Source organism: Chelonia mydas, chromosome 1 (genome assembly GCF_015237465.2).
Source record: "Chelonia mydas isolate rCheMyd1 chromosome 1, rCheMyd1.pri.v2, whole genome shotgun sequence".
Lineage (NCBI taxonomy): Eukaryota > Metazoa > Chordata > Testudines > Cheloniidae > Chelonia > Chelonia mydas.
Window position 1 is genome coordinate 7,765,984 of NC_057849.1, and position 24,388 is coordinate 7,790,371.

Below are 24,388 nucleotides of genomic sequence, written 5' to 3' on the forward strand. Positions count from 1 at the left end.
CGTGCAGGGATGGAGGTGGGGCGTGTTACAGCCGGGGGCGTGGCCGTGCAGGGATGGGGGGGGTGTTACGGCCGGGGGCGTGGCCGTGCAGGGATGGGGGGGGTGTTACGGCCGGGGGCGTGGCCGTGCAGGGATGGGGGGGGTGTTACAGTCGGGGGCGTGGCAGTGCAGGGATGGAGGTGGGGCGTGTTACGGCCGGGGGCGTGGCCGTGCAGGGATGGGGGGGGTGTTACGGCCGGGGGCGTGGCCGTGCAGGGATGGGGGGGGGGGTTACGGCCGGGGGCGTGGCCATGCAGGGATGGGGGGGGTGTTATGGCCGGGGGGTGATTGTGCAGGGATGGGGGTATATAAGCAGCCGGGGGTGTGCCGTGCAGGGATGGGGGGGGGTGTTACGGCCGGGGGCGTGGCCGTGCAGGGATGGGGGGGGCTGTTACAGCCGGGGGCGTGGCCGTGCAGGGATGGAGGGGGCTGTTACAGCCGGGGGCGTGGCCGTGCAGGGATGGGGGGGGTGTTACGGCCGGGGGGTGATTGTGCAGGGATGGGGGTATATAAGCAGCCGGGGGTGTGCCGTGCAGGGATGGGGGGGGTGTTACGGCCGGGGGCGTGGCTGTGCAGGGATGGGGGGGTGTTACGGCCGGGGGCGTGGCCGTGCAGGGATGGGGGGGGCTGTTACAGCCGGGGGTGTGGCCGTGCAGGGATGGGGGGGGCTGTTACAGCCGGGGGCGTGGCCGTGCAGGGATGGGGGGGGTGTTACGGCCGGGGGGTGATTGTGCAGGGATGGGGGTATATAAGCAGCCAGGGGTGTGCCGTGCAGGGATGGGGGGGGTGTTACGGCCGGGGGTGTGGCCGTGCAGGGATGGGGGGGGCTGTTACAGCCGGGGGTGTGGCCGTGCAGGGATGGGGGGGGCTGTTACAGCCGGGGGCGTGGCCGTGCAGGGATGGGGGGGCTGTTACAGCCGGGGGCGTGGCCGTGCAGGGATGGGGGGGGTGTTACGGCTGGGGGGTGATTGTGCAGGGATGGGGGTATATAAGCAGCCGGGGGTGTGCCGTGCAGGGATGGGGGGGCTGTTACAGCCGGGGGCGTGGCCATGCAGGGTTGGGGCGGGGTGTTACGGCCGGGGGCGTGGCCGTGCAGGGATGGGGGCGGGTGTTACGGCCGGGGGGTGGCTGTGCAGGGATGGGGGGGGTGTTACAGCCGGGGTGTGCCGTGCAGGGATGGGGGTATATAAGCAGCCGGGGTGTGCCGTGCAGGTGGTGTATTTCACAGCGACGTTCCCGTACCTGGTCCTCATTGTGCTCATCATCCGAGGAGCCACGCTGGAGGGATCCATCGAGGGCGTCCGCTTCTACCTCTCCTCGGACTGGAGCAGGCTACAGAGCGCTCAGGTACCCCGCCCCCCCCACCGCCATGGGCCCCGTAGACTCCCCCCGCTCGCCATGTCCCCCCTCGGGGTGTCTGCGGCTGTTTCTGCGGGTGGGGTCGTCCTGGGGCTGGCTGGAGGGGGTGAGCGCAGAGCCACCAGGTGCTTGGCAGTGGGCCCTGAGCGGATGGCTGCAGCTCAGCCAGAGTGTGCGTGGGGGGGCTTTGCGCTTGGCGGGCGCGGGGTCGGCCTGCGAGGAGCATGTTGGGGGCGGGGAAGGAGCCGGCTCCCAACCAGCTTCTCTCCCCTAGGTGTGGAACGACGCTGCCTCGCAGATCTTCTACTCGCTGGGCATTGGCTTCGGGGGGCTGCTCTCCATGGCCTCCTACAACAAGTTCGACAACAACGTGATCAGGTGAGCGGGCGGGCCAGGGAGCGCTCCGGGCCAGGCCGGGCGGGGCTGGGGCAGTGCGGTCCCCAGTGACCCTGCACACGTGCTGCGGGGGGTCCTTGCTGCCATGATGAGTCCCGAGCCACCTGGGTCTCTACTCTTGTCCCAGAGCTAGAGCTGGAGACCTTCTGCTCCCGAATGCCAGGTCCTGCCCGCGGGCTACCACCACTGGGGCGGGGAGCCGGGTCGCAGCTCCTTGGCAGCTCCGCCACGCCCTCGGCTCCATGGGGAGCTGGTTGGTGGTGTGAACGCCTCATCCCAAAGGCTTGACGGTCTCTGTGCCAGAGATCCTGGGCCCGGGGGGCAGCCCTGGCTCCCGCCAACTCCTCGTACAACTCCTCCCCCTCCCCCGCTCTGCTGCCCACAGGGACACCCTGGTTATCGCCATCGGGAACTGCTGCACCAGCTTCTTCGCTGGATTCGCCATCTTCTCCGTCCTGGGCCACATGGCGTGGAGGAAGAGAGTGCCGGTGGGGGAGGTGGCTGACTCAGGTACGGGCGGGGCCGGCTGGCCGTCCTGCCTGGGAGAAACCATCCCCGCTCAGCGCCTGCCTCCCACCCTGCCCCGCCCCAGCCCAACTCCGTGCCCGTCCCAGTGATGCTGCGGGGGTGGGGGGAGGTTCTTGCTGCCGATTCCTCTCCAGATCAGGCCAGCTGGGCCTCCAGCAGGAGCTGCTCTCACTCTGTCCCCTTGAGGATCAGGAGGCTCCTTGCCGGGCACCTTGCCCTGGATTTAGGAGCTTCGCTTTGGGCAGCTGGGTTTAAAACTTGGCCTTGAACGGGGGGCTCTGGGGATGATTCAGGCCCATCCCTGTGAGGGGTGCAGCCCGTCCTCAGGGCGTGCCGGCAGGGCACTGTTGGAGTGTCAAATTTGTGTCCAGTCCCCCCCGACGCTTCTCAAATATGTCCTGGCCCCAGCCCCGGCTCACGTTCCCTTCAGGGGCCGCCGCTGGCACCGCCGTTGCTCTGGTGTTACCTGCACACATTAGGGCACCCCACCTTTTCCCAGCCCGTCGGGCTCCAGGCGTAACCCGGTGAATTTAGGCACCCCACCTTTTCCCAATTCGTAGGGCTCCAGGTGAAAAGTACCTACCCGTTCCCAATCCGTAGGGCGCTGGATGTAACTAACCCGGTCCATGTAAGTACCCACGCCCGTTCCCAATCCGTAGGGCGCCGGGTGTAACTAACCCGGTCAATGTAAGTACCCACACCCGTTCCCAATCCGTAGGGTGCCGGGGGTAACTAACCCGGTCCATGTAAGTACCCACACCCGTTCCCAATCCGTAGGGCGCCGGGGGTAACTAACCCGGTCAATGTAAGTACCTACACCCGTTCCCAATCCGTAGGGCGCCGGGGGTAACTAACCCCGTCCATGTAAGTACCCACACCCGTTCCCAATCCGTAGGGCGCCGGGGGTAACTAACCCGGTCCATGTAAGTACCCACGCCCGTTCCCAATCCGTAGGGCGCCGGGGGTAACTAACCCGGTCAATGTAAGTACCCACGCCCGTTCCCAATCCGTAGGGCGCCGGGGGTAACTAACCCGGTCCATGTAAGTACCCACGCCCGTTCCCAATCCGTAGGGCGCCGGGGGTAACTAACCCGGTCCATGTAAGTACCCACGCCCGTTCCCAATCCGTAGGGCGCCGGGGGTAACTAACCCGGTCCATGTAAGTACCCACGCCCGTTCCCAATCCGTAGGGCGCCGGGGGTAACTAACCCGGTCCATGTAAGTACCCACGCCCGTTCCCAATCCGTAGGGCGCTGGGGGTAACTAACCCGGTCAATGTAAGTACCCACGCCCGTTCCCAATCCGTAGGGCGCCGGGGGTAACTAACCCGGTCCATGTAAGTACCCACACCCGTTCCCAATCCGTAGGGCGCCGGGTGGATACTACTTCTGCAGATGTGCAGGACCTTTTACCAGTGAAAGAGCCTTACACAGTCATATCCTACATAACCTCTATTTATTAACAATCCCCCCAAACAGATGGCACACGCTACACACACACAGTGCTCTCCACTCCCAATAAGACAGATGAACTTTTCTGGATGGCCAGTCAGGATCAGGTCCATCTGGGGGACTCCAGTTTCTGCTCGGTGTCATTGGCAGGGTGTTGAGGTCTGGCCGCTCTGATCTTTGGGGCCATGTCCTGGAGCTGGCTCCCAAAGAACTTCCTTTTGGACCCCAGTTTATACAGTGAAATTTGAGTCCTGTTTCGCTCTACCTTACCCAATCGTTACACTAAAATTTTACTAACCAATCCTAACACAGTGTAACAAAATTCTCTAACCAATCCTACCCCACCACCTTCATTAATTTACACCTAGCAAAATTAATTATCTACCAGACAGAAACAATGAACGAACCAGACAGATAAACAATAGGGAACTGGGGACCGTAATGGCAAAACAACAGAAGCGAGGATTTCACACCCCAGCTATTGAGAAATGAGTTCCTGCCAGACAGGATGCTACCAGCTACGTTTTCTTTAACCATCTTAAGATCGGTTTCTTTATCTGGTGATAGCAGACGAAGGCTTTAGGTCTTACAATATGGCTGCAGACAAAGGCCTTATCCTGACATCGGGGTGGACACACGGTGGCCAGGAGTGAACCATGCTGGGCTGGGCTGCTGAGGGAGGCTGTTCTCCATTTCTCCTCCTCCTGCCAGGTCCTGGACTTGCCTTCGTGGCCTACCCAGAAGCCCTTGCTCTGCTGCCTGGCTCTGCCTTCTGGTCGGTCCTGTTCTTCCTGATGATGTTCACGCTGGGAGTGGACACCCTGGTGGGTCTAACCTGGCGGGTCCTCGCTCGCATGCGGCTGGGGGCCGCTGGCCTCTCTGGCCCCCGCCTCCCTGTAGCACAGACGTGTCGTCCTCCTGGCCATGGGGCTGGGACGCGCCGGCCCCTAGGAACGCAGAGAAGCTTCTGCGGCCACCTGTCGGCTCCACCTGCCTCTTGGAGGCCTGGTCTAGCAGCTTTCCTCGCTCACCCCGGCACCCGCAAATCCTGCTGGGCCAGGGGGTCGTTCGCTGGCAGAGCTGGGTTCGTGGGGGACGGTGTCAGCACCCTCCCCCAGGACACATTGTCATGTCCTTTATGGGGGGGCAGGGGGTGGTCCTCGGAGGGGTGGGGCAGGAGCATGTGGTGGGGTGCTCCTCGGAGGGGTGGGACTGGGGGGTGGGGTGCTCCTTGGAAGGGTGGGGCAAGGGCAAGTGGTGGGACAGGGCCTGGGGCAGGGTATGGTCCTTGAAGGGGTGAGGCAGGAGCATGCTGTGGGGCAGGGGCATGGGGTGCTCCTTGGAGGGATGGGGCTGGGGGGTGGGGGGGGGCTCCTTGCCACCCTGAGTAGGACGGGCAGTCAGGAGTGAACTTTGCTGGCTCTCTCTGGACTCAGCCCCACATGATGTGAGGGGTGCTCCCCTGCGGCCCAGGGCCTGGAGACACTCCCTGTGCACCGGGGCCCGGGGCGCACTTGGCAGGGTGCCGGGGCACAGAGCGCACGTCCCGAGACCGGCAGTGCCCCACGGGCAGGAGCCCGGGATGCCCTGACGCCCGTCTCTCCCCCAGTTCGGGAACATGGAGGGCATCACCACGGCCGTGCTGGACGAGTTCCCGGCCCTGCGGGAGTGGAGACGGAAAACCCTCTTCCTGGGCGCACTGTGCTTCACCTTCTACCTGCTGGGCCTGCTGCTCATCACCGAGGTAGGGCCGAGCTCAGCCCCCGGCCTGTCCGGTGCAGGGCCATGGCCCCACGGGGAGCCGGCTGTCGGGCCAAATCGCCTCCAGCCCACAGATGCCGTCGGCCTCAGGGCAGGAGCTGACGACTGCCTGCTTGGCACGGGGACAGCGCCTTCCCCACCGGATGGGTTATATCCCCCCCCCGTGCCCCGGGGGGTGCTCACCCTGCTCTGCCCCGGCCGATGCTGGCCGCACGCGGGCTGGAGACGGGTGCCGGGCCTGTGGCTCAGCTGGCCACGTGCTGAGCAAGCAAAGTGCCCCGCGGCGGGTCCGTGGGGGCAGAGGCTGCCCCTCCGGCATGGCAGGCGCTGGGCGCCTCTCCCTGCCTGCGCCCGGCCGGGTGTTCACATGCCCGCTGCACTGTCGCTTGCAGGGCGGCATTTACTGGTTCACCCTCATCGACGCCTACAGCACCAGCTTCGGTCTCATCATCATCACCCTCTTCATGTGCGTCGGCATTGCCTTCTTCTACGGTGAGTGTCCCCAGCCCGGGGCTCGGCGCATCCCAGAGCGTTGGACTAACCTCCCTCCCGCACCGCGGAAATGCAGCCACCTCTGGGGCGCGACGTGGCAGCTGCTTCACAGCACCCAGCAACACCACTCCACCTTGCGCAAGCGTCAGCAGGGTGCTTGGTGCTGTATAGGACGCAGAGGGAGCCCCGGGCCCTGGCTATCTCCACCCTGGAGGGCAGTACGTTTCCAGGCGAGGGTCAGGCTTCCCCGCTACCTCCTTCTGAGAGACCGAACGCCCGCTCTGCAGCCCCTAGGGGTTGCTGGGAGGTCTGCCGTCCAAGCCCTGCCCTGGTGTACCCCTGCGTAGCCGGGGAGCTTGCCCAGTGCCAGGGCTGGCTGAGTGGCGGGGATGCCCCCCAGGCCTGGTGCAGGGGATGACCACGGCCCCGGAGGTTCTCCTCTTTAAACTCCCATTTGTCCCCCTCTCAGGAGTGAACCAGTTCTGCCGGGACATCGTGGACATGATCTGCCGGTGCCCGCCCTGGTGCAGCAAGCTGGTGCTCTACTTCAAGGCATGCTGGGTGTTCATCACACCGTGCCTGCTGCTGGTAGGTACCGGCCCTGCCCGAGAGGCGCCCGAGCCACCCGCGAGGGGCAGTGCCTGTATCGCCAGGCCCCGGCCAACTATAGTGCTGAAGAGCTGAGCCGCACGGCTGCCTTCCTGACCCGGCAGCCCGCTGGGGGCCGTGCAGGCTCCTTGTGTCCCAGCCTGTACCACGCCCTTGGCATCCCCGGGCAATGCCAGTCTCGACGGTGCTGCACCACTGCCCCCTAGTGGCTGCAGCCTGCACAGCACAAAGCCTGCTCGCTCTGGGGTTCCTGGGGCTAATTTGCCTGGTGAGTGGGGCCATTCCCTGCCTTTAGGCCGTTTCCATCCTGTTCTGATCAAGAAGCTGAGGGTAGACCCAAAAGAACCCCCCACCCCAGTATTTCACCTGGTGAGCTTCATTTGGAGCTGTGCCCTCGTTTGGGCCCCGGGCTATTGGTAGCCCAGTGGCCTGCACTCCGCCCCGGCACTGGGCCTGGCATCACAGTGTCTCCAGGAGGCTCCCCAGCTCGGACCCTCCACTGCTGGTGTCTGCACCAACCTTTGGGCGGAGGAGAGTCCCCGCAGCTGCATCGTGGGGGCTCACGCTATGAAACCTACATAGACTAGACCAAGCTCTAGCAGCCCTTGTGACCCCCATCCCCGTGGGCACCTCCTGGGGTGGGGGCGGGCAGGCCCCTTGCTGCAAGAGGTGGGTCCGGCTGGCGGGGGAAGGGCTGGGGGTGTCTGACTGCGCTGCTTGGATCTGCCCTTCCAGTTCATCCTCTTCTACATCTTCCTGGAGATGTACAACACGTCCCTGCACTACGGCGCCTACACCTACCCCGGCTGGGGCAAGGCCCTGGGCGTGTGCATGGGCACCGTGACCTGCATCCAGATCCCGCTCTGGGCGCTCGTGGCCGTCTGCAGGGAGTCGGGGACGCTGACGGACGTGAGTGCGGGGCCGGGCGGGCTGGGGCACGCCGAGCCGCCCTCTCTGCCGCCTCCCCAGCACCCAGTGGCTGGAGGAGGGACCCAAGGGGTGGGGAGGGCGTGGCTGGAAGGAGCTGGGAGCTCCCGGTTGTCGGGGGGTCACCCTGCAGCGTGGGGCATGCTGGGGTCAGGGCTGAGGCTGGGATCTGGACATTTGCCCCCTCTCACCACCTGGGGCCCCTGGTCTGGAGCCCTGCTGGGCCCCGGTTTCTCCTTTCTGGGCAGGGCTCAGGCTCCCGACCGCAGCCCCGTGGCCTGGCCCTGCGGCCGTCAGGCAAATGCTGCAGTCGTGCTCCAGCAGTACTGTGCCTCAGCCCCCGGCCCGCGAGTCCTTGGGCCTTCCCACCCCGCCCTGAGGGCTGGGCCTGGCGCCAGACTCAACCCCCGCCCCCTTGGGCCTCACTCCCCCCGCAAGGCTGGTCTTGGTGCCTGGCTCACTCCCACCCCACCTCCTTGCAGCGGTTCCGGAAAGCCATCCACCCCCTGAACTCCTGGCGCACGGCGACCACCCACGCCGAGGTCATCGACGTCCCCTTCACCATCAACCTGGTGGACAGCGACTTCGCCAGCCCGCCCCAGGGGAGCAGCGAGGCCTGAGCAGCAGAACTGGGGCTCCAGGCCTGGCTCAGCCACGAGCAGGTGGCTGCCGGTGGCCGCCCTCTCCGGGCTGGGCAGCTGCTCTTGGCTCCGTCGGGGCAGCCTCGGGCCGGCGCTCACGGGACGCGCTGGAGGCTGCAGCTGGCACCTCGCCTGCAGGAGACGATGCGGGGCTGGAACCTGCTGCTCTCCAGCTGCGCCGGGGCCCTCAGGCCTCTGCTCAGGACTGCGGCCGGCCAGCCACCGGGCGCTTTGCAAGAGGGGCCCGGCCTCTGAGACCTTCTTAAAACTGCAGGAAAAGGATTGTACTCAAGAGCATCAATTGCACATGCCCCCCGGCGTGGATGCCTGCCCCCCGGGCATGGACAGACAGGTGGGTGCCCTGAGGCAGGGACAGAGAGGTGCACGCTTCTTGCCCAGCTACACCCCTCTGCTGGAAGTGATTCCCCATCGCTGTAGCGAGGCTGGGGTGCTGCTATCCTGAAGGACCCCCCCCCAAGCATTATCGTCTGTGCAGGGGGCTGGCCAGGCCCCCAAGGGCTGGGCCTGGGGTGGAGAGCTGGGGTGCGGGACTCCCCTAGTTCTGCGGCTGCCAATCCCATGAGGTCTAGTCCCCAGGTTCCCCTCCTCTGGCTTGGGCCTTGCCTCCTGCCAGCAGTTCCCCCGGCGGCCCACGTGTGGGGTTCTGCCCCTGACGCCTCGGGCCAGGCTACGGGTGGGCACGGAGTCCGTGTGGCTGCAGGGAACGTGCCTCATGGGTGGCTGCCGGGAGTCAGTGCTGGGCTTCCTACCCCTGACCCCACTCTGGGTGGCAGCCAGCCAACCCATCCATGGCTCTAATGCGCTCCTGCCATGGTCTCAGCCTGGGCACCCCGGACCCCTAGCAGGCGGCGGCTGGCAGGGTCACAGCCCAAGCCGGCTCCGGGGCGAGGACTTGTGGCCAGGGGTATGGTAGCAGCACCAGGTTCATGGTGCACAGCTGGGCAGCACCTTGCCCTCACCTGCTCTGTGGGAACTGCCCAAGTGGGGGGGTGGCAGCTGCTGTGGGCAGGGCCGGGAGAGAAGCACTGATCTGGGGGAGGGAATCTCTCCACCTGCCGGCCCTCCCGAGGGGCTGGGTTTGAGGGGGCCCCGGCTCTCAGGCTGGGATTTCGCTGCTGCCTAAATAAAGGCCCGGTGTTTCCCAGCCAAAGTGTGGAAAGTCTCTTCTCAGTGCTGCCCGGGCCCCGTGTGGGGCTGCTCCAGGCTGTGGGGTGATGGTCCAGCAGCCCTCGGTCTGCACGGCAGCATGAATTGACCCCGACCCTCCCACCCCAACCAGGGCTTGGAGCCCACCTGCCCCAGCAGGAGGGGACTGAGCTCGCCCTGCTGGTCATCGGCCAGTGCCGGCACTTCACCAAACTGGGCGCTTTGGGTTTAAAACGTCCCCGTGGCTGAGTGCTGACCCCTCGGGGGCAGGGCTGGCTGAGTGACGCCCCCTGCAGCTGCTGTATCCCCAGCCAAGCCACAGGGGCACACGGCTGGCCTGGAACAGCTGCGGCCTGTGCCAGCTGCCCCAAGGCAGCCCTGGGGTGCAGGGCGGGGGCTGAGCAGGACTGGCTGCCAGGCTCCTCGGTGCCCTGCGGGAGGATTTAGAGCTGCCTGGAAACACTGGCAGAGAAGGCGGCCGGGCCCAGCACCGTGTAACCAGGGCGGTGCTGGCGGGTTGGACAGGATGTTCCAGCCATGGGCGCACGGGCGGCTTTGGGTGAGTTTTGTTCCCCTCCCAGGCTCTGATGCTGGCGGGCGGCTCAGGGCTTTTCATGCCCCAGGCCAGCAGGGGAGATGGATGCTTCCGTTCCTGCCTGCTGGGCTCTGGCTGCTGCGGGGCTGATCCCCCCCCTGCCAGTTCCGGCTTGACACTGGCCTTATCCCTGCAGCCAGGCGCTGGCTCCTGCAGCAGGGCCGGCCGCAGCCTGTGCCCAGCCCGGCCCTCCCTGGTGCAGGGCCCAGGCTCCCAGAGGAGCGTGCGAGGATCTTCTGGGGCAGGGGTAGAGAGAATCTGGCGGGGAGGGGCACCAGCGGCTGCAGGGCCTCTTGCTGGAGTCACGGCACAGGCTGCCCGGGAGCGCTGGCGTGAGGGGGGTGGGGCCAGGGCCTCTGCAGAACCTGGGCGCGGCAGGAAAGTTGGCAGCATGTTCTGGGTTGGCTGGCTCATTAAGAGTCGCACCCCAATGAGTGACCCTGTGTGTGTGTTTTGGGGGGGGCAGGCAGAGCCCTGGCCCTGTGTGTGATTGCTGCAAGACACTCCCCCCCCATTCCCCCCGGTGTCATGGGGTGCTAGAGACCACCCCACAGGCCCCTGGCTGCTACTTGGCACCCTGGGACCCCTCTGCCCATCACAGCTGTTCCGCCAGCTGCATGTCAGTCCCGGGGTAACCGCGCCAGCTCCTGTCAGGGCCCCGGCCGGCTTGTCTCCGACCCTCCCCCCTTGGTACGGGGTGTGTATCTAGGTAACGGGCTGCAGGACTCGTACCAGGCTGCAAACCAGCTAGTGCCCAGGGAGCGCAGCCCCCGTCACCAGGGAAGCGGTGATGCGTGTGAGAGCCTGGCAGACCCTGACCCTCTGCTGTTCGGCCTGGGGCTTGGCCTCTCGGTGCCCGTTCCTCGCGGCAGCCAGCCAAGAAGAGACCAGCAGCCCCTTGCTCAAAATCTCCTACATGCTTTATTGGATTGAAAACAGTTTTATGAAATGACAAAACAAATCAGACTTGGCAGATGCATCACAATCGCTGCTTTAGAAATGCCACCACCTTCTCCGGCAAGCATTGCCACAGGGCGCCCGGCCCAGCGGGGGTGCCCTGCCCCCAGGCAGTGCCCAGAACAGGGAGGACGCACCCGGGCCTGCTGGGGTTGGGCTGTAAGACGCTCAGGCCTGGGCTACGCACCTCTCCGGGGCCCTCACCTGGAGCCGCTGCCGGGAGGGACCTGGGCGCTGCTGCAAGGCAAGGCCCCCAGGCTGCTCTCAGCGGGGGGGCGGGAGCCCTTTCCAAGACAGCTGGGCTGGTCTGAATCTGCTCCAGTGCCATCAAAGCTGCATGGAGCGGGACCAGCCCAAGGTGGCAGGGGAGGGCATGTGACCCAGTGCTACCTGGCACTAGCTGGCAGCCGCTGCCCGCCCAGCAGGACTAGGGGCTGGCTCCTCGCGCTGGGTCTCCCGGGTCAGACAGGTGGCCAGCAGCAGCCAGGAGGGCAGGCGAGTGAGGAATCGCAGGCACTTAATCAACGTAGAGGATTTTTCACTTATCTCAAAGCAACAATGTAATCGTCTAACTACCGGCTCGAGAATACCTCGTCCGCCCGTCCTGGAGACGCGACAGACCAGCTACAAGCAAAGGCCCCAGCCAGCCCCTCTTCCTCCTCAGGGATCCTGCAGCCAGCCCTGCTTCCCCCCCAGGAGTCCTCCACAATACAGCAGGCAGAAGGCCAGGCCCTCGCCCCGAGGCTCTTTGGTGGTTGCTCAAAGCCTGGGCGCTCCCCCGCTGGATGAATGGGCTGGAACAGGGAGCCGTGCTGCAAGGGGGAACCCCCTGGGGCAGAGCAGAGCATGGCCAAGGCCAATCGCTCCTCCCTGGGAACCAGACACGGCCCAGCATGCAGCAAAGCCGACTCCTCCACATACCCGGAACCCGCCCGCCTTCCCGAGGGGAATTCTCATTCTCCAAGGCGCTGGGTCCAAGCCCAGGGGAAGGGCCTGTGCTCTCGGCCCTGTTCTGAAGACCAGTCTTTGGCCCGACTCACCCGGGCAGCTCAATGGAGCACAAGATGGTCGCCCGGCTGTACCCAAATGACTTGCGGCCCTTCGGCCTGGTCGGAGCTGCTCTGGGGTTCACAGCATCTGCCTCCCCCACACCCGATTTCCTCTGCCCGGTGCCTGGCCCTGGCCGAAGGAAGCCCATCTCCAGCTCCTGCGACAGGGGCTGGGAAGGCTGAGACAGGGCAGGGCCTGCTGGGTGATCCTCACCGAGCAGGCCCCGCTTCAGAAACAACCCGGCAGGCTGCAGCCATCCCTTGAGCCAGCTAAAGAAACAAACACTGCCTAGAATAGACTTGGCCACGGTTCCTGAATGCAGAAACACTGGCCAGGCCCTTGCTCTCTCTCCACCCAAAGCCCTGAACCCGCTAGCTGGCACGCGCCTTCTGCTTTCCCCTGCCAAAAACGCATAAGCCCCATCCACTCTCCCCAGTCACCCCAGCCACGGGGCGTCTTTCCCCAAGTGCCCTACGCTGCCCAGGGAGAGCGGCAAAGACACGGACGAGGCAGCTAACCCTCAGAGATCGCAGCGGATTCAACCCTGAGTAGCCAGGACTAGGCCCTGACCTCCCCGAGCTGCTGCCCTAGCCCAGGCGAGAGGGAGGCCAAAGCCCTGGGGGTGCATAGATGCAAGCGGCGGGCCTGGCACAGAGGGAACCCTCCCCTGGTCAGGTTCTCAAGCTGAGCAGGAGCCACACGTGCAGGAGTCCCGAAGAAGCCGAAAGGGGGAAAAAATCAAAGCACATTAAACAAACCCTAACTGCCGCGTGGCCGAGCGGAGGCAGGACCGCTCGGAAGTCATGAGAAGCCATGCACTGCAAAGCAGGGGGCTACTGAATCGGGAGGGAGGGAGAAGGGGCGGCTGGTTTACAAGTCAGGAAATAAATACGTTTAAATAGCTCCTTCCCCTGCAGATTTTACAAGACTTGATTGGGAGGCGGGGAGGAGGGGGTGGGCAGTCGCAAGCACCCCACCCCTGTGGCTCCTGGAAGGGGTGGGAAGGGTGCCTTCACCCATGGCTCTGTGCCCCGCCCCTCCCTGCCCAATGGACTGGGTTGGTGGCTGGCTTTCCTCCTCCTCCTACTTCTTGGGCTTTTTGAAGATCTTTAGGGGGAACTTTTTCTTGCCCTGGCTGGAGTCAGTCTCCTCGCCCGTGGAGCCGCTGTCCTCTTCCCCGGCGTTCTTCTTGGCGGCCAGCTGCGGGATGCGGGTGTTCTTAGCATTGCCGGGCCTGGAGTCAGAGATGGGGGAGGGCGTGTCGGGCTCGGTGGAGCTGGGGCTGTGTGAGCGGGAGGAATCGGAGTGGCTCTGCCTGCCCGCCGTCGGGTGGCTGATCTCCCCGAGGCTGGTGGACTTCTCCATACCATGGTTCAGCATCATCATCTTCTTCGCCACCACCGGGCTCTCGGCCAGCCGCTCCTGCAAAGCCCCCAGTGAGGAGGCCTCGCCGTGCCTGCTGCCTCCGTTGGAGGTCGGGGCGCAGCCGGCCGGGTGGCCTGAAGCAGCCTCCTCTGCGGACCTGGTCAGCAGGGGGGGCCTGGCAGCCAGGAGCTTGGGAGCAGAGCCTGGGATGCGCTGATGGTCGCTCATGTACAGGAAGGAGGAATCGGAGTCGGAGCGAGTTAGGTCTCTGTGGGCGGGAGAAGAAGGAGACGGTCACGACAGAGGCCCATGCCCGGAGGAGCCTCGCGCACACGCACGCACGCACGCACATGCACAATGGCTCAGCCCGGCTAACACAGTGGAACTCTCCCATGTGTTATTCTGCAGGGAGAAACTTGCAACAAGCCTCCAGGAGCAAACCAGTTTTGCTGCTCTGCTCCTGCCAGGCCCCGTCCTGCTCTCCCGCTGTGCTTCCCCTGCAGGGGTTGCTGCTGGCAGGCCCAACCGAGCGAGAACTTGCCCCGCCCATGCAAGCTACTTGGCACATGGGGCAGAGCAACCCCCCAGGCAGAGCTGCTGTTGGCAGCTAGTGGGAACCAGGGCAGGTTCCCTTGGCTTCGGCTGTCTGTGCTCGGGGTGCGCCCTTGTGCCTGGAATCAGGGCAAAGCCCCGGTGCGGATGAGGCCTAAGGCCAGGGAGAATCTCTGCTGTCAGACAATAGAGTGCAGGGGCCTTGGGGGCGGCACAGAGGAACCTGGGGCCCGCTCACAGGACCTGGTCCATTGGGTGGCAGCAAAGCTCTCAGCCCTGCACTTCCTGGGCTCAAAGACAACTGTAAGAGTTCAGCTTCACACCACCTAGCTCTTCACAGGGGCGTAACAACCCCCGCGACAGCTGCACTAACACGGCGGCGTCAGACGACGCCTCCAGCCGGGTGAGCTCTGTCTGGGCTGAGGTCCCGCCAACGGTGGCCTGGGCAGGGAGCTCCCCCCTCTCTGGTAACAGTACTTTAGCTTAAACCTTTCCCGTGACTTTACCCTCCAAACCCCACATCTCTCCCATGGCGCTGCCATGAACTGAGAGAAACGAGCAGGAAGAGTGGATCTCCCCGCGCGCGGAGTGAGCGCTCTGCCTCTCGGCCTGGGCCCCAGGGGTCATTGCGTGGTCCTGATGCCCTGATGCATGCGGTTGTGACATCCGGTCTCATTTGAACAGAGCAGGGTTCCACTGCATTATCTCAGCCCGCCGGTGCGCACACAGCCCCCCTCAGCTTGCAGGCTGCAGACTGATCGAAGACACAGCATTCGCCGGGCTGTCCCCCATCCCACCGCCGAGGCAGCCAGTGCAAACCGCTCATTGCAAGCGTCACAATTAGGGGTGAGGCTTTCCCACGCAAAGCCATGCCTGAATGAATGCTCCTGACGCACAACCGGCCCTGCCAGCCAGACTGCACAGTGGTTTGTGCCACCAGCCCCTTGCCAATTCTTGTGTTGGGAAGGGACTAGCCAGTGGTGAGCCAGTCCTCAGGGTATCTTTGGTCTTTGCAGACCAGAGAGTGGGGAAAGAAGGCAGGGGGGCTGCAGAGCCACAGGTTTCCCTTTGCACCCTCAGCTCTGACCCGCTGTCAGGGTGCAATGGGTCCACCCAACACTGCTGCAGCCAGCAGACTCCACAGCGACCCCTGCTGGCTCTAGGAAACCCTCTCTGCCGGACTCAGGGGACCCCGTATAATGAGAGAGGTCAAGTGGCACATGCTCTTGTTCGATGAAACTGCTAGGGCTTCACCTGGAACTTCCTAGCCCTCCACAGCTTCCTCCCACAGGTGAGATCTGCATGTGACAGCAGCCTTTAGTATGGGCCCCACCGATCTTGACCCACCTCCCACATCTTCAGAGCCAAGGACTACAACCATATGTCCCTTTGTAGTGGTTGGAGGTCGGGAGGAAGGGATCCAGAGACAAGAGGGAAGAGGAAGAAGGAAGCAGGAAGAGTGTAGGGGAAGAAGAGAGGTTAGGCACTACCATCCTGCCCAGCTGTCGCTCCTAAACCAGCCACTTGAAGCCAACACTGGCCAAGACTTTCGAAAACCGGTGCTTCCAGTTAAACTGCCAAGCCCTCCTTTTGGAACCAAATCGATGGTCTGGGTTTCCGAGAGCTGGGACGCCTAGCGGCTCTTCCTGGAGTCAGTGGTTGAGATTTACCCCTGTCACTTGGAGCACAGATTCAACTGGTTTTCATGGGACTTGAGTCAGAAACCCCCAGCCACTGACTCCTGTGGGAGCGGCCAGGTGCTCAGCCTTATGGAAAACCAGGTCACCTATTTGGGTGCCAAAATAAGGACTCAGGCGTTTAACTTTGGGCCCCTGTTTTTGCGAGTCTTGGCCGCATCATTACAGTGGTTGATGGTTCTTTTAAATGCAGCCAAGCATGTTCACAGGCACCAAAGCCACGTGACTGACAGTGTGAGGCCAAGGGCACAAACGTATGATTTACAGATTGCTGCACGTTCTTTTCTATGCTCACCTACTTGTCCTAACTCACTAGTCCAGGTCTGCCAAGCGCTGGGGGTGGATGAGAGAGGGAAGGGGCACAGGAATGGGATGGGCATGAAATGGACAGAAGCAAACTCCTGGAGACAGCAGAATGTGGAAGAATGGAAGGGGAATGGCAGAACACGTGGGGGCTCCTTGCCTGCCCAGGTCTCGGCTGCCCATTGATTGCTTTTCTCTAAACGGGCTTCCGCTGTCCGTATCACACAGGACCTGGGATGCGGTGCTGTCAAGCTTCCTCCGGATGGATTCAAGGCCGTTCAGCCTGACCGTGCCATAGCAAGGCCTGGCTCCCCACCCAGCACATACGGCCCTCGTTTTCCTTTCTTCCATTCCCTGCCTTTTCCAGCTGGGGCCCAGCTCCATCCAGGCAACACAACGTCAGTGTCACACCGCTTTGCTTATAGCAGAGCTGGGCCTGACCTACTGTTTGGTTACACAGCTGCCCTCAGCATCAAGCAGTCTGGGGCTGGGAAGAGGCCCCAACTCACTGGGGAGCGGGGAGCCCCATCATTAATTCCCACTCCCCCACCCCATCTAATGGCTCTGGCACCAGGTCTCTGACAGCCCTGCTCCCACCTTATAGACGAAGGGCACCCAGGTGGAAGACTCCATCTCCTGCCCCCTCCCCACCACATGAGAACCACTGGCACGGCTTAGGAGCAGGCGCTGGAAAGCAGAAACCTCTGTGCACAGAGCATCCGCCACCCCCATCCCTGAATGTTAGCATTCAAAGACACACACCAGCCTCCAGAATCAGAACAGCGCTGACCTTGTTTGCACCAGGTCCTCTGAAGCCAATTGCAAAAGAGAAGCGAAGAGTGAGGAGTTTGTGACAGCCAATCCAGCGGCCCGGCCTTTAGAGAAGGGGCTGTCAGTATTCACAGGACATGGAGGAAGCAGATGGCTAAGCACGATGCAGTGCCCAGAGCTACTCACTCTCTTTCCTTAGGGGAAAGGAAGAGGCTGGCAGAGACACTTCCCTGGCAAAGGCTCGCCAGCAGCCATCTCCTGGGTGTTGCTGGGGCTAAAAGGAGCCATACATTATATCATAGAGTTTGGGGCAGTACCCGCCTCTGTCATGGGGACTCCTGGATTCTGTTCCCGACTCCAGCACTGACTCTCAGAGGGGGTCTCTGTGCCTCAGTTTCCCCATGTCATGCTCATCTCTCTTGGGGATGCTGTGCGGCTCGACTGATCTCTAGACAGGGCTCCGAGCTCCTCAGACAAAAGGACTATGGAAGTGTAATAAAAAGGTGCAGTTTGACACACATGCAAATGAAACAAGAGCAAAATGAAGCCTGAGGGCCTAATTGCCTGGCTCTACTCCCGACTCGGACCCTTGCTTTGGACAGCATACTGGCGGCTAGCCTTCCAGAAGACAGTCTCAATGGGGCAGGGGTGGCCGTTGCTAAGGAAGTGCCCTTTTGCCAGCAGGTTTCCTCCAGGGGCACAGAGCAGAAACAAATCCGAAATCTCGCTCTTTCACTGAAAACGACACAGAGTCAGAAGCGACCACTGTGATCTCTGCCTGGAAGCTGAGGATCAAGCCAAGCACCCTGCTGCCTCTGACTTACGGGTCTCCAGGCCTGGGCTTTTTGTAGGGCCAGCAAACACGCACATCTGCCCAGAAGAGCAAACAGCTTCGAGGAAAAACATGCCACTTCTCGTGACAAACTGTCCTTCAAGCTGACATCAAGACTCCTAGCGTAACCCTGTTTCCAAGGACTGGACACTCGGCTGTAAGAACTTACTCAATGCTGTACCTTGCCATGGAAGGTGTTTCCAGACCTTTACCTGTCAAACAGGACGGGCCCAACTGGACTGAAATTTGGCAAGCAATTCACCTGAATTATATTCAAACGGTTCTTTGCTCCCCTTCCACAAACAATACATGAGCCAAGATGGTGCTGTTCAATAACCCAGTATGGAACATGGGCAGGGCCACTTTCCCACATGAATTTTCATAAGGCTTGTTGCTCCAGAATGCACACGTCTAAAATGCACAATTAGCTCGTGCTTTACAAGTGCTGTGATTTGTGGCCCAGGCCTCAGAGGTTGCTCTGGGCCGTCAGGAACATACTGAATTAACAGCACTCGTCTTGGAGAGATCTGCTTTGAGACACAAAGGTGGAGCGTGAGAGTCAGCTAGCTAAAGCCCAGACTGTGGAAGGTTCTGGACAAGTTGATTATATCCTGGGGAGTACGTACAACTAGGGAGACCACTACTAATGCAGTCTGCTATGCTTTGCACTTCTCTAGCATCTCCTCCAATCTCCAACCATTTGCCACCCACTCATTATTTAACACTGCCACTGAGCTAGGAGAGAACTCCCAGTTTTACAGATGAGGAAACTGAGTCCAGAGAAGTGACGCCACCCAGAGAGTCAGAAGTTGGAAGAGAACCCAGGACGCCTGAACCCAGAACCCTAGTCCCGGGCCCTAAGCACTCGACCATACTCCTTCCATAACTGTGTGTTTAACAGCGAGAGCTCAGCTTCTGTCCTGAACTAGGGCCTGCTGGAAGTTATTCTAACTGTGGTAGATTCTCTGCCTGCTATCTTCAATTCAAACGGTGCTCTCAAGACATGTCCATTTAATAAGCTGAGAGGCTTTTCCTGTTTGTTTTCAATCATTGTGTATGAATTTAATTGTGGAGGAAGGTGCCCTGAGCAGCACAAAAAATGGAACCCTCTACTTCAGCCATGGAGCAGCTAGGAACATGAGCAGTGTCAGCACAAGCTCTCGGCACAGTGGGCTTCAGCCATCTTTTAGGAGGACCCCTTCTAGGGAAGAAGAGGACATTCCGTTCCCAAGGCCTCTCTGCTGACACTGCTCACAGGGCTGCTGATCAGCAATGGGATGGTCTGAACTGGACCAAGTCCACAAACTCATTTCCCATAGGCCAGCAGACAGCCATCACTGCCTTCTAGTCATTATGGACATGGACCAGACTACAGCTGGTAACCTAGAGCGGAGACACTCATCACTCGGCCATCCATTGCCATACGACTGGGGCTGAGACACAAAGGAAAGTGTCAATCTGAGCTCATCTTCCCTGGATACTGCTGGTCCACGTCACCCCCTGAACACAATGGGGCACTTCAGCTCCTGCCACATGCTCCCAGCAGCACTCGCCAGGAGCTAACCACTTACACTCATTTGCAATTTGCTTGGGAAGAGCCAAAGATGAGACAAGGTTTCAAATAAGGTCAGTGTTTGTTTGATTAGTCGTGTTACCTTTGTTCCCGCAGGCACATCACCCAAATAAAAGACCGATTTATTCACAGAGACAGGCAACTTTCAGCCAAAACCACAGCACTTCATTGGTTAATCACCACTGAGATGACAGATGAGGCACTGGACCAAGTTCTGCAATCGCAGTAATCCTAAAACGGCTGCGCTTACGTGGGAGAGAGGCTAAGGAAGCAAAAACTGCAGAAACCAAGGAATGATTATAGCCCGAAGGGAAAGGGTAAAAGGACTCCAAGAGGAAGAACGCCAAAGCAAGCATCAGTTCCGAGGCACGGCAGGCTAGAGGGAGCTAGAAAAGAAGAAGCAGTATACCCAAAGCTCTCAGTGCGACAGCGGATCCCCGAGGTGACATCAGGAGGGGGCAGGTCAGGGGTGGAGTCCATCTGGAGGATATAAGAGGAGGAGGTGTGATGGTAATAGATAGGGTGGGCATGGCAAGCAGGAGAAGATGCAGTGGTGATGGCGGTGGAGGAGCAAGAGGCGGTGGTGGCAGATGCTAGGCTGGTTCCATGAGCGTCAGAACTAAAAGATTGTCCAGAAGTGAGGCTGTGCATTCGACGGAGAGCAACTCTGCCTGACAGGTAATGGGCAGGCTGGCCTGGCTCGTTCTGGCCATGCACGTAACTCTCTACCAACCTCTGAGATCCGAGGGAGTGCTGCGGGTCCACGACGCGCTGGCGGACACCGCTGGGCACGGGGGGAGCTGTAACGACAGAGAAGAGAATACTGAATGCAGCTGGAGAAGAGCCTGTGCACTAAACCAGCCAGACTGCACTGGCATAAAGCCACCATCCCATGTCAGCATTACAGGTCACAGATAATCAAACTCTGTACCAATGGAGCACCGCTTTGGCCCTTTCAGCCATCCCATCTGGGGTGCTGTGAGCTGTGCTGTTTGATACAGAAGAGGCGTTACATCTTTGCTTCTGCTTTGATCAAGGACCAGCCCAAGAGAAACAGGATTTTACATTCCTTATATTATCCCCAGGCTTGACACAGGTGACCAGAGAGGAGTGTGCACTATCAGAGGTTTATATTACTAGCTTGAGACTGAAGCAAGTGGTCTGATTTTGATTTTACTGATACCAGTTCTACCCCAGTATATTTGCACTGATTCCACGGAAATGCTCCAGATTTACCCCTTCGCTGCTGAGAGCGTGATTTGCCCTTTGATTAAGTACAGTTGCACTTCAACTGAAGCACAAGAAAGCTTCCATTAAGGTGCAGAATCTCTCAGCTTTCACTGTGTGCCTTTGTCTGCAGGGTTGGATGGCTGAGATGCCCAGTGCAAGAAAAGTGAGTACTTTTTGAGATGTATCAGTTGGTCTAATCAATGTTAGTAGGGTTAGCTACCGTTTTTCACTATTATATACACCCACCAAGTGCAGATCGGCTCTGAAAAAATGACATCAGCCAGTTCCCTTTCCACATCAGAGTGCTCAGTTTGCAAGATTTTTTTTCCATTAGCAAATTCATCTTAAGCTCTGAAAGCCACGCTGGCTTCTTTCCTTCTCATGCACTGTCACAGCTTTTAATGCCAGAAGAGACCATTGTGATTATATAATCTGACCTCCTACATAGCACTAGCCAGAGAACCTCACCCACTCTTCCCTGCATCAAGCCCATAACTTTCATTTCAGCATACCCTTTAGAAAGACCTCAAATCTCAATATATCGATTTCAAGTGATGTAGAATCTACCAAGCCCCTAGGCGAGTTGTTCCAGTGTTGTTAATTACCCTCAAAAAATTGCACCTTATTTCTAGTCTGGATTTTTCTAGCTTCAGCTTCTGACCATTGGATCTCATTATACCTGTGTCTGCTAGATTAAAAAGACCTCTGGTGTACGTATTTGTGGACCGCGATCAAATCTCATCATAAGTTTCTTTTGGGAATAAGGTTCTGAGGCCAAATTACAAGCGGACAAGTCATAGTATAATCTGAAAGCAGTCGGGCAGCACGGGTGTCACTCAGGGCAGAGCGTGGCCTGCAGAATCTAGGAGTAGCTGTTGAGATGCTACAGTGATAAGTGCCGTCTAAAACCTTTATAGAACAGAACAGTAGTGGTGCTCCCCAGGCCGAAAGACAGAAAAAAACATCTCTACTTAATATCTGCTCTTCAAGTCACTGAGCACTGATAAACATGGACCACCAGGAGGACATTAGAGAGTCATCTCTCAGAGTAGAGCCGACTTGGGGTGAAATTCGCCCTTGGACAGGAGGCCAGCACATGGCCTAGGCACTAAAGTCTAACTTGGGACATAAGCAGTGCCTAGGCATTGTGCCAGTCCCACTGCAAAGGGTAAATCTCACCCTCTGACAGTGGAGAGCACTTGTAAGATAAATCCTTGTCCAGTGCACACTGATCATTTATAAAATTATGCCCAGGAACCAGCACTGAGTGGAAATCACTACCTTCAAAGTCTGACCATTCACAGCTGTGGATTCACAGCTTGCTTTAGCTGGTGTGTGTAATTATGGGCTGTAATGCGTTTCTAATGTGGTAATTATAAGCTGCAATGCATTTCTTGCCTGAACTTCCGTACGGATTTTTTGTTTTTATTGCTGAGTACCAGAATCCTTGAAATAAAAAGTTCATTTTAGTGAAATAAAGGATCATTAATATTTAGGCCACCATCCCTTCCTTCTTGATTTCCAGACTCCTTGACCCTACCCAACCCAACTTGGTGCTCCAATGAGGAGATGCTAGGACGTGACACGGGAAGTTCTCAACTGTTGCTTGCTAAATGCAACCCTGGTGGAGCTGTGCTTGGCAGACAGTAATTTTGCCCAGCTTTACAGCATAAAACAATGATGTCTGATGGCACTAGTACATCTCTGTGCTCTTCCATTCTAAGACCTAAAGCTCTTCAGCCTCCAAAACTTCTATCCAGGGTGCCTGAACTTTACCCAACTGAGGGACACCCCTCATTTGCCTGAATTGGAGCAGATGACAGTCTTGCTCCCATATTCAGTAAGGATATATCCTGCAGCGATTCCTGGTATCTGCAATGGCCACTGAGATCAAGACAGAGCACTGCATGCTGGGACACAGCATTCCATAGGCTGCATCTCCATAGAGCAGTCAAGGGTGACTGTGGCTACACTTTTCCCTGGGCTGCATTTTGGGCTGTCCTGTATGTTTCCTTTGCAGGGGGGTTCAAAACTTTCTGGCGTCTAAAGGTGCATACACATAAGACAGTGATGTCAAAATGGTTAAAAAGGTGAATGGACAGAAAAGCTCAGAAGTGAAGTACAGGGAGTGCTCTTTTGGGAATTGAAAAACCAGTAAAACGCTGCTGTCAAACCCACTCCACAGCTAAGAGAACAGGGCATCTTGTGGTTCAAATACATACACATTCCGGAGTGATCACTGCCTGGGTATATTGCAGTATAAGAGGAATATCACTGTACAGTAAGAAATGCAACAAAAATAATCCAAACAAACTGCTGTCTTAACACTCTCAGGGTTAGCCACACGGTTTCGTCCAGGAGATTCCCACTGATGAGGGTCTCCGTTCCCTCACTGCTACTCTCTGCAACCAATGATCCTTTCAGAGGCCCTCTTTCGACTGTGCAGCCTAAACATTTACAGAATTTCTTTCCTGCTGGATCCTGAACTGAAATAAACCTAATAAATCAAACTATGAGTGACGCTAAATCTCTATCTTCTGAAACACTCGTCAGGAAGGTAGCCGGAGGAGGAGAGAGCTGGAGCAGCCAGGGGCCAGATCTGGGGGCCATTCGAGCTATACACCTTCCTCTTCTTCAAATGGAGCTCTGCTGATGTGAACCAATGCTGGCATGGTCAAGCGGCCCAGGTGGGGTCTTACTCGGCCTTTGGAGGAGAGGCTTTTCTATCACAGAGCTGGAGGAGGAGGATACATTTGTGGGATTCCAGATCTCCTGAGGAACTGAGGGCTCTTCTTTCCTCACTGGGCCTTTCCCCTCCTCCATGCCAGGGCAGTTCCCTGGCCTGTGCTACATAGGAGGTCAGACTAGATGATCACAATGGTCTCTTCTGGCCTTGGAATCTATTAATGCTTTTCATCCCCCAACGTTGTCCCTTACACACCTGTCATGCCCCTGGGTTTTGTTTACCAAGCTCTTGTAGTGAGCACGGGACTGGGAGTCAAGGCTCCTGGTTTCAATCCTGCTGCTGTGAGTACGTACCTATGGCATGGCCGCAGCTGGCCTGGGTCAGCTGACTCGGGCTGTAGGACTGCTGGGTAGACACTCAGGCTCCAGCTGGGGCCCTGCGAGGGTGGAGGGTACTAGAGCCTGGCTCCAGCCTGAGCCTGAACGTCTACACAGCCATTTTTCAGCCCCAGCGCCCGAGCCCTGTGAGCCTGAGTCAGCTGCCCCGGGCCAGCCATGCGTGTTTACCCCCCTGTAGACATACCCCAGGCCACACAGGGTAACTCACAACCTTAGCGTGTCCCCATTTTACATGAGGACACTTTGACTTATAAATATGAACAGATTGTCCATCGAAGGCCTTGATTACTTTTCTGGGCCTGATTTATCGCCTTGGCGCTCCAGGTTTACCCCACCCTAATTCCACTGAAGTCAATGGAGTTCCATTGTTGTATAGCCAGAGTAATAACCCAGTGGTGGATCAAACCCTAATCACCTGGTATCTTGTTCCCTGCTCTGCTCATTAGCAGGATGACCCCACCCTCTTATATTTTAGAGGCAGATCTCCAGGAAACTCCACATTCTCCCTCCTCCATCACACACAGACAGGCTCTGTAACGTGACAACACTTCCACTGAGGGAGGATTAACCAGTGGAAGTGGGGAATCGCTTGAGATGTTCTCTCCAGGCAGGAGCTGTATGCGGTCTCCACTGTGCTGTATATAGCATCGAAACAATCACATCTGTCGGTGACATCTCCCTCCACCAGCCCGAATCACCCCAAAAGAGGGAGGGTATTGTTGTCACTGATACTCTGGGTCCTCCAGGGAGGGAGAGGGGAGCAGCATCACTCTCCAAGCCCTGACCAAAACTGCCTTTCAAACCTTGGTTTTAAAAATCCAAACACAAAGTGAGGAGGAAGGAGCTAACATGCAATTCTTCTTCATCCCAGCAGAGTCTGCCCAGAAGTTAGTAAAGATGCTAATGTCTCACTGGAGAAGAGCGTGTGAATTAGTTTTTGTGTCAAAAAGTTGGAAAAATCGTGGATATAGTTTAGTCCAGCGGGTGAAAAAAAAAAACAACCAAGAGA

The 24,388-nt window shown here is 59.1% G+C and overlaps 2 protein-coding genes across 6 annotated transcripts in view; one reads left to right on the top strand and one right to left on the bottom strand.

The window, feature by feature from the left end:
• LOC102938207 (sodium-dependent proline transporter) overlaps nt 1-9,368 on the top strand; it is a 42,162-nt gene extending 32,794 nt beyond the window's left edge. The window contains 9 exon segments of the mRNA XM_037909050.2: nt 1,252-1,386; nt 1,673-1,776; nt 2,180-2,304; nt 4,485-4,597; nt 5,383-5,517; nt 5,927-6,026; nt 6,496-6,614; nt 7,371-7,544; nt 8,045-9,368. Coding sequence (XP_037764978.2) covers nt 1,252-1,386; nt 1,673-1,776; nt 2,180-2,304; nt 4,485-4,597; nt 5,383-5,517; nt 5,927-6,026; nt 6,496-6,614; nt 7,371-7,544; nt 8,045-8,182 — 1,143 coding nt within the window. The 3' untranslated portion in view covers nt 8,183-9,368.
• Nucleotides 9,369-10,867: 1,499 nt separating this feature from the next.
• Nucleotides 10,868-24,388, bottom strand: part of STIM1 (stromal interaction molecule 1) — a 181,808-nt gene continuing 168,287 nt past the window's right edge. For all 5 annotated transcript variants that reach the window (XM_043526817.1, XM_037909247.1, XM_037909375.1 and 2 more), the window contains 2 exons: nt 19,799-19,865; nt 10,868-13,605 (listed from right to left, as the gene is read on the bottom strand). In XM_043526817.1, coding sequence (XP_043382752.1) covers nt 13,056-13,605; nt 19,799-19,865 — 617 coding nt within the window. In that variant the 3' untranslated portion in view covers nt 10,868-13,055. The remainder of the gene's footprint in view (nt 13,606-19,798; nt 19,866-24,388) is intronic.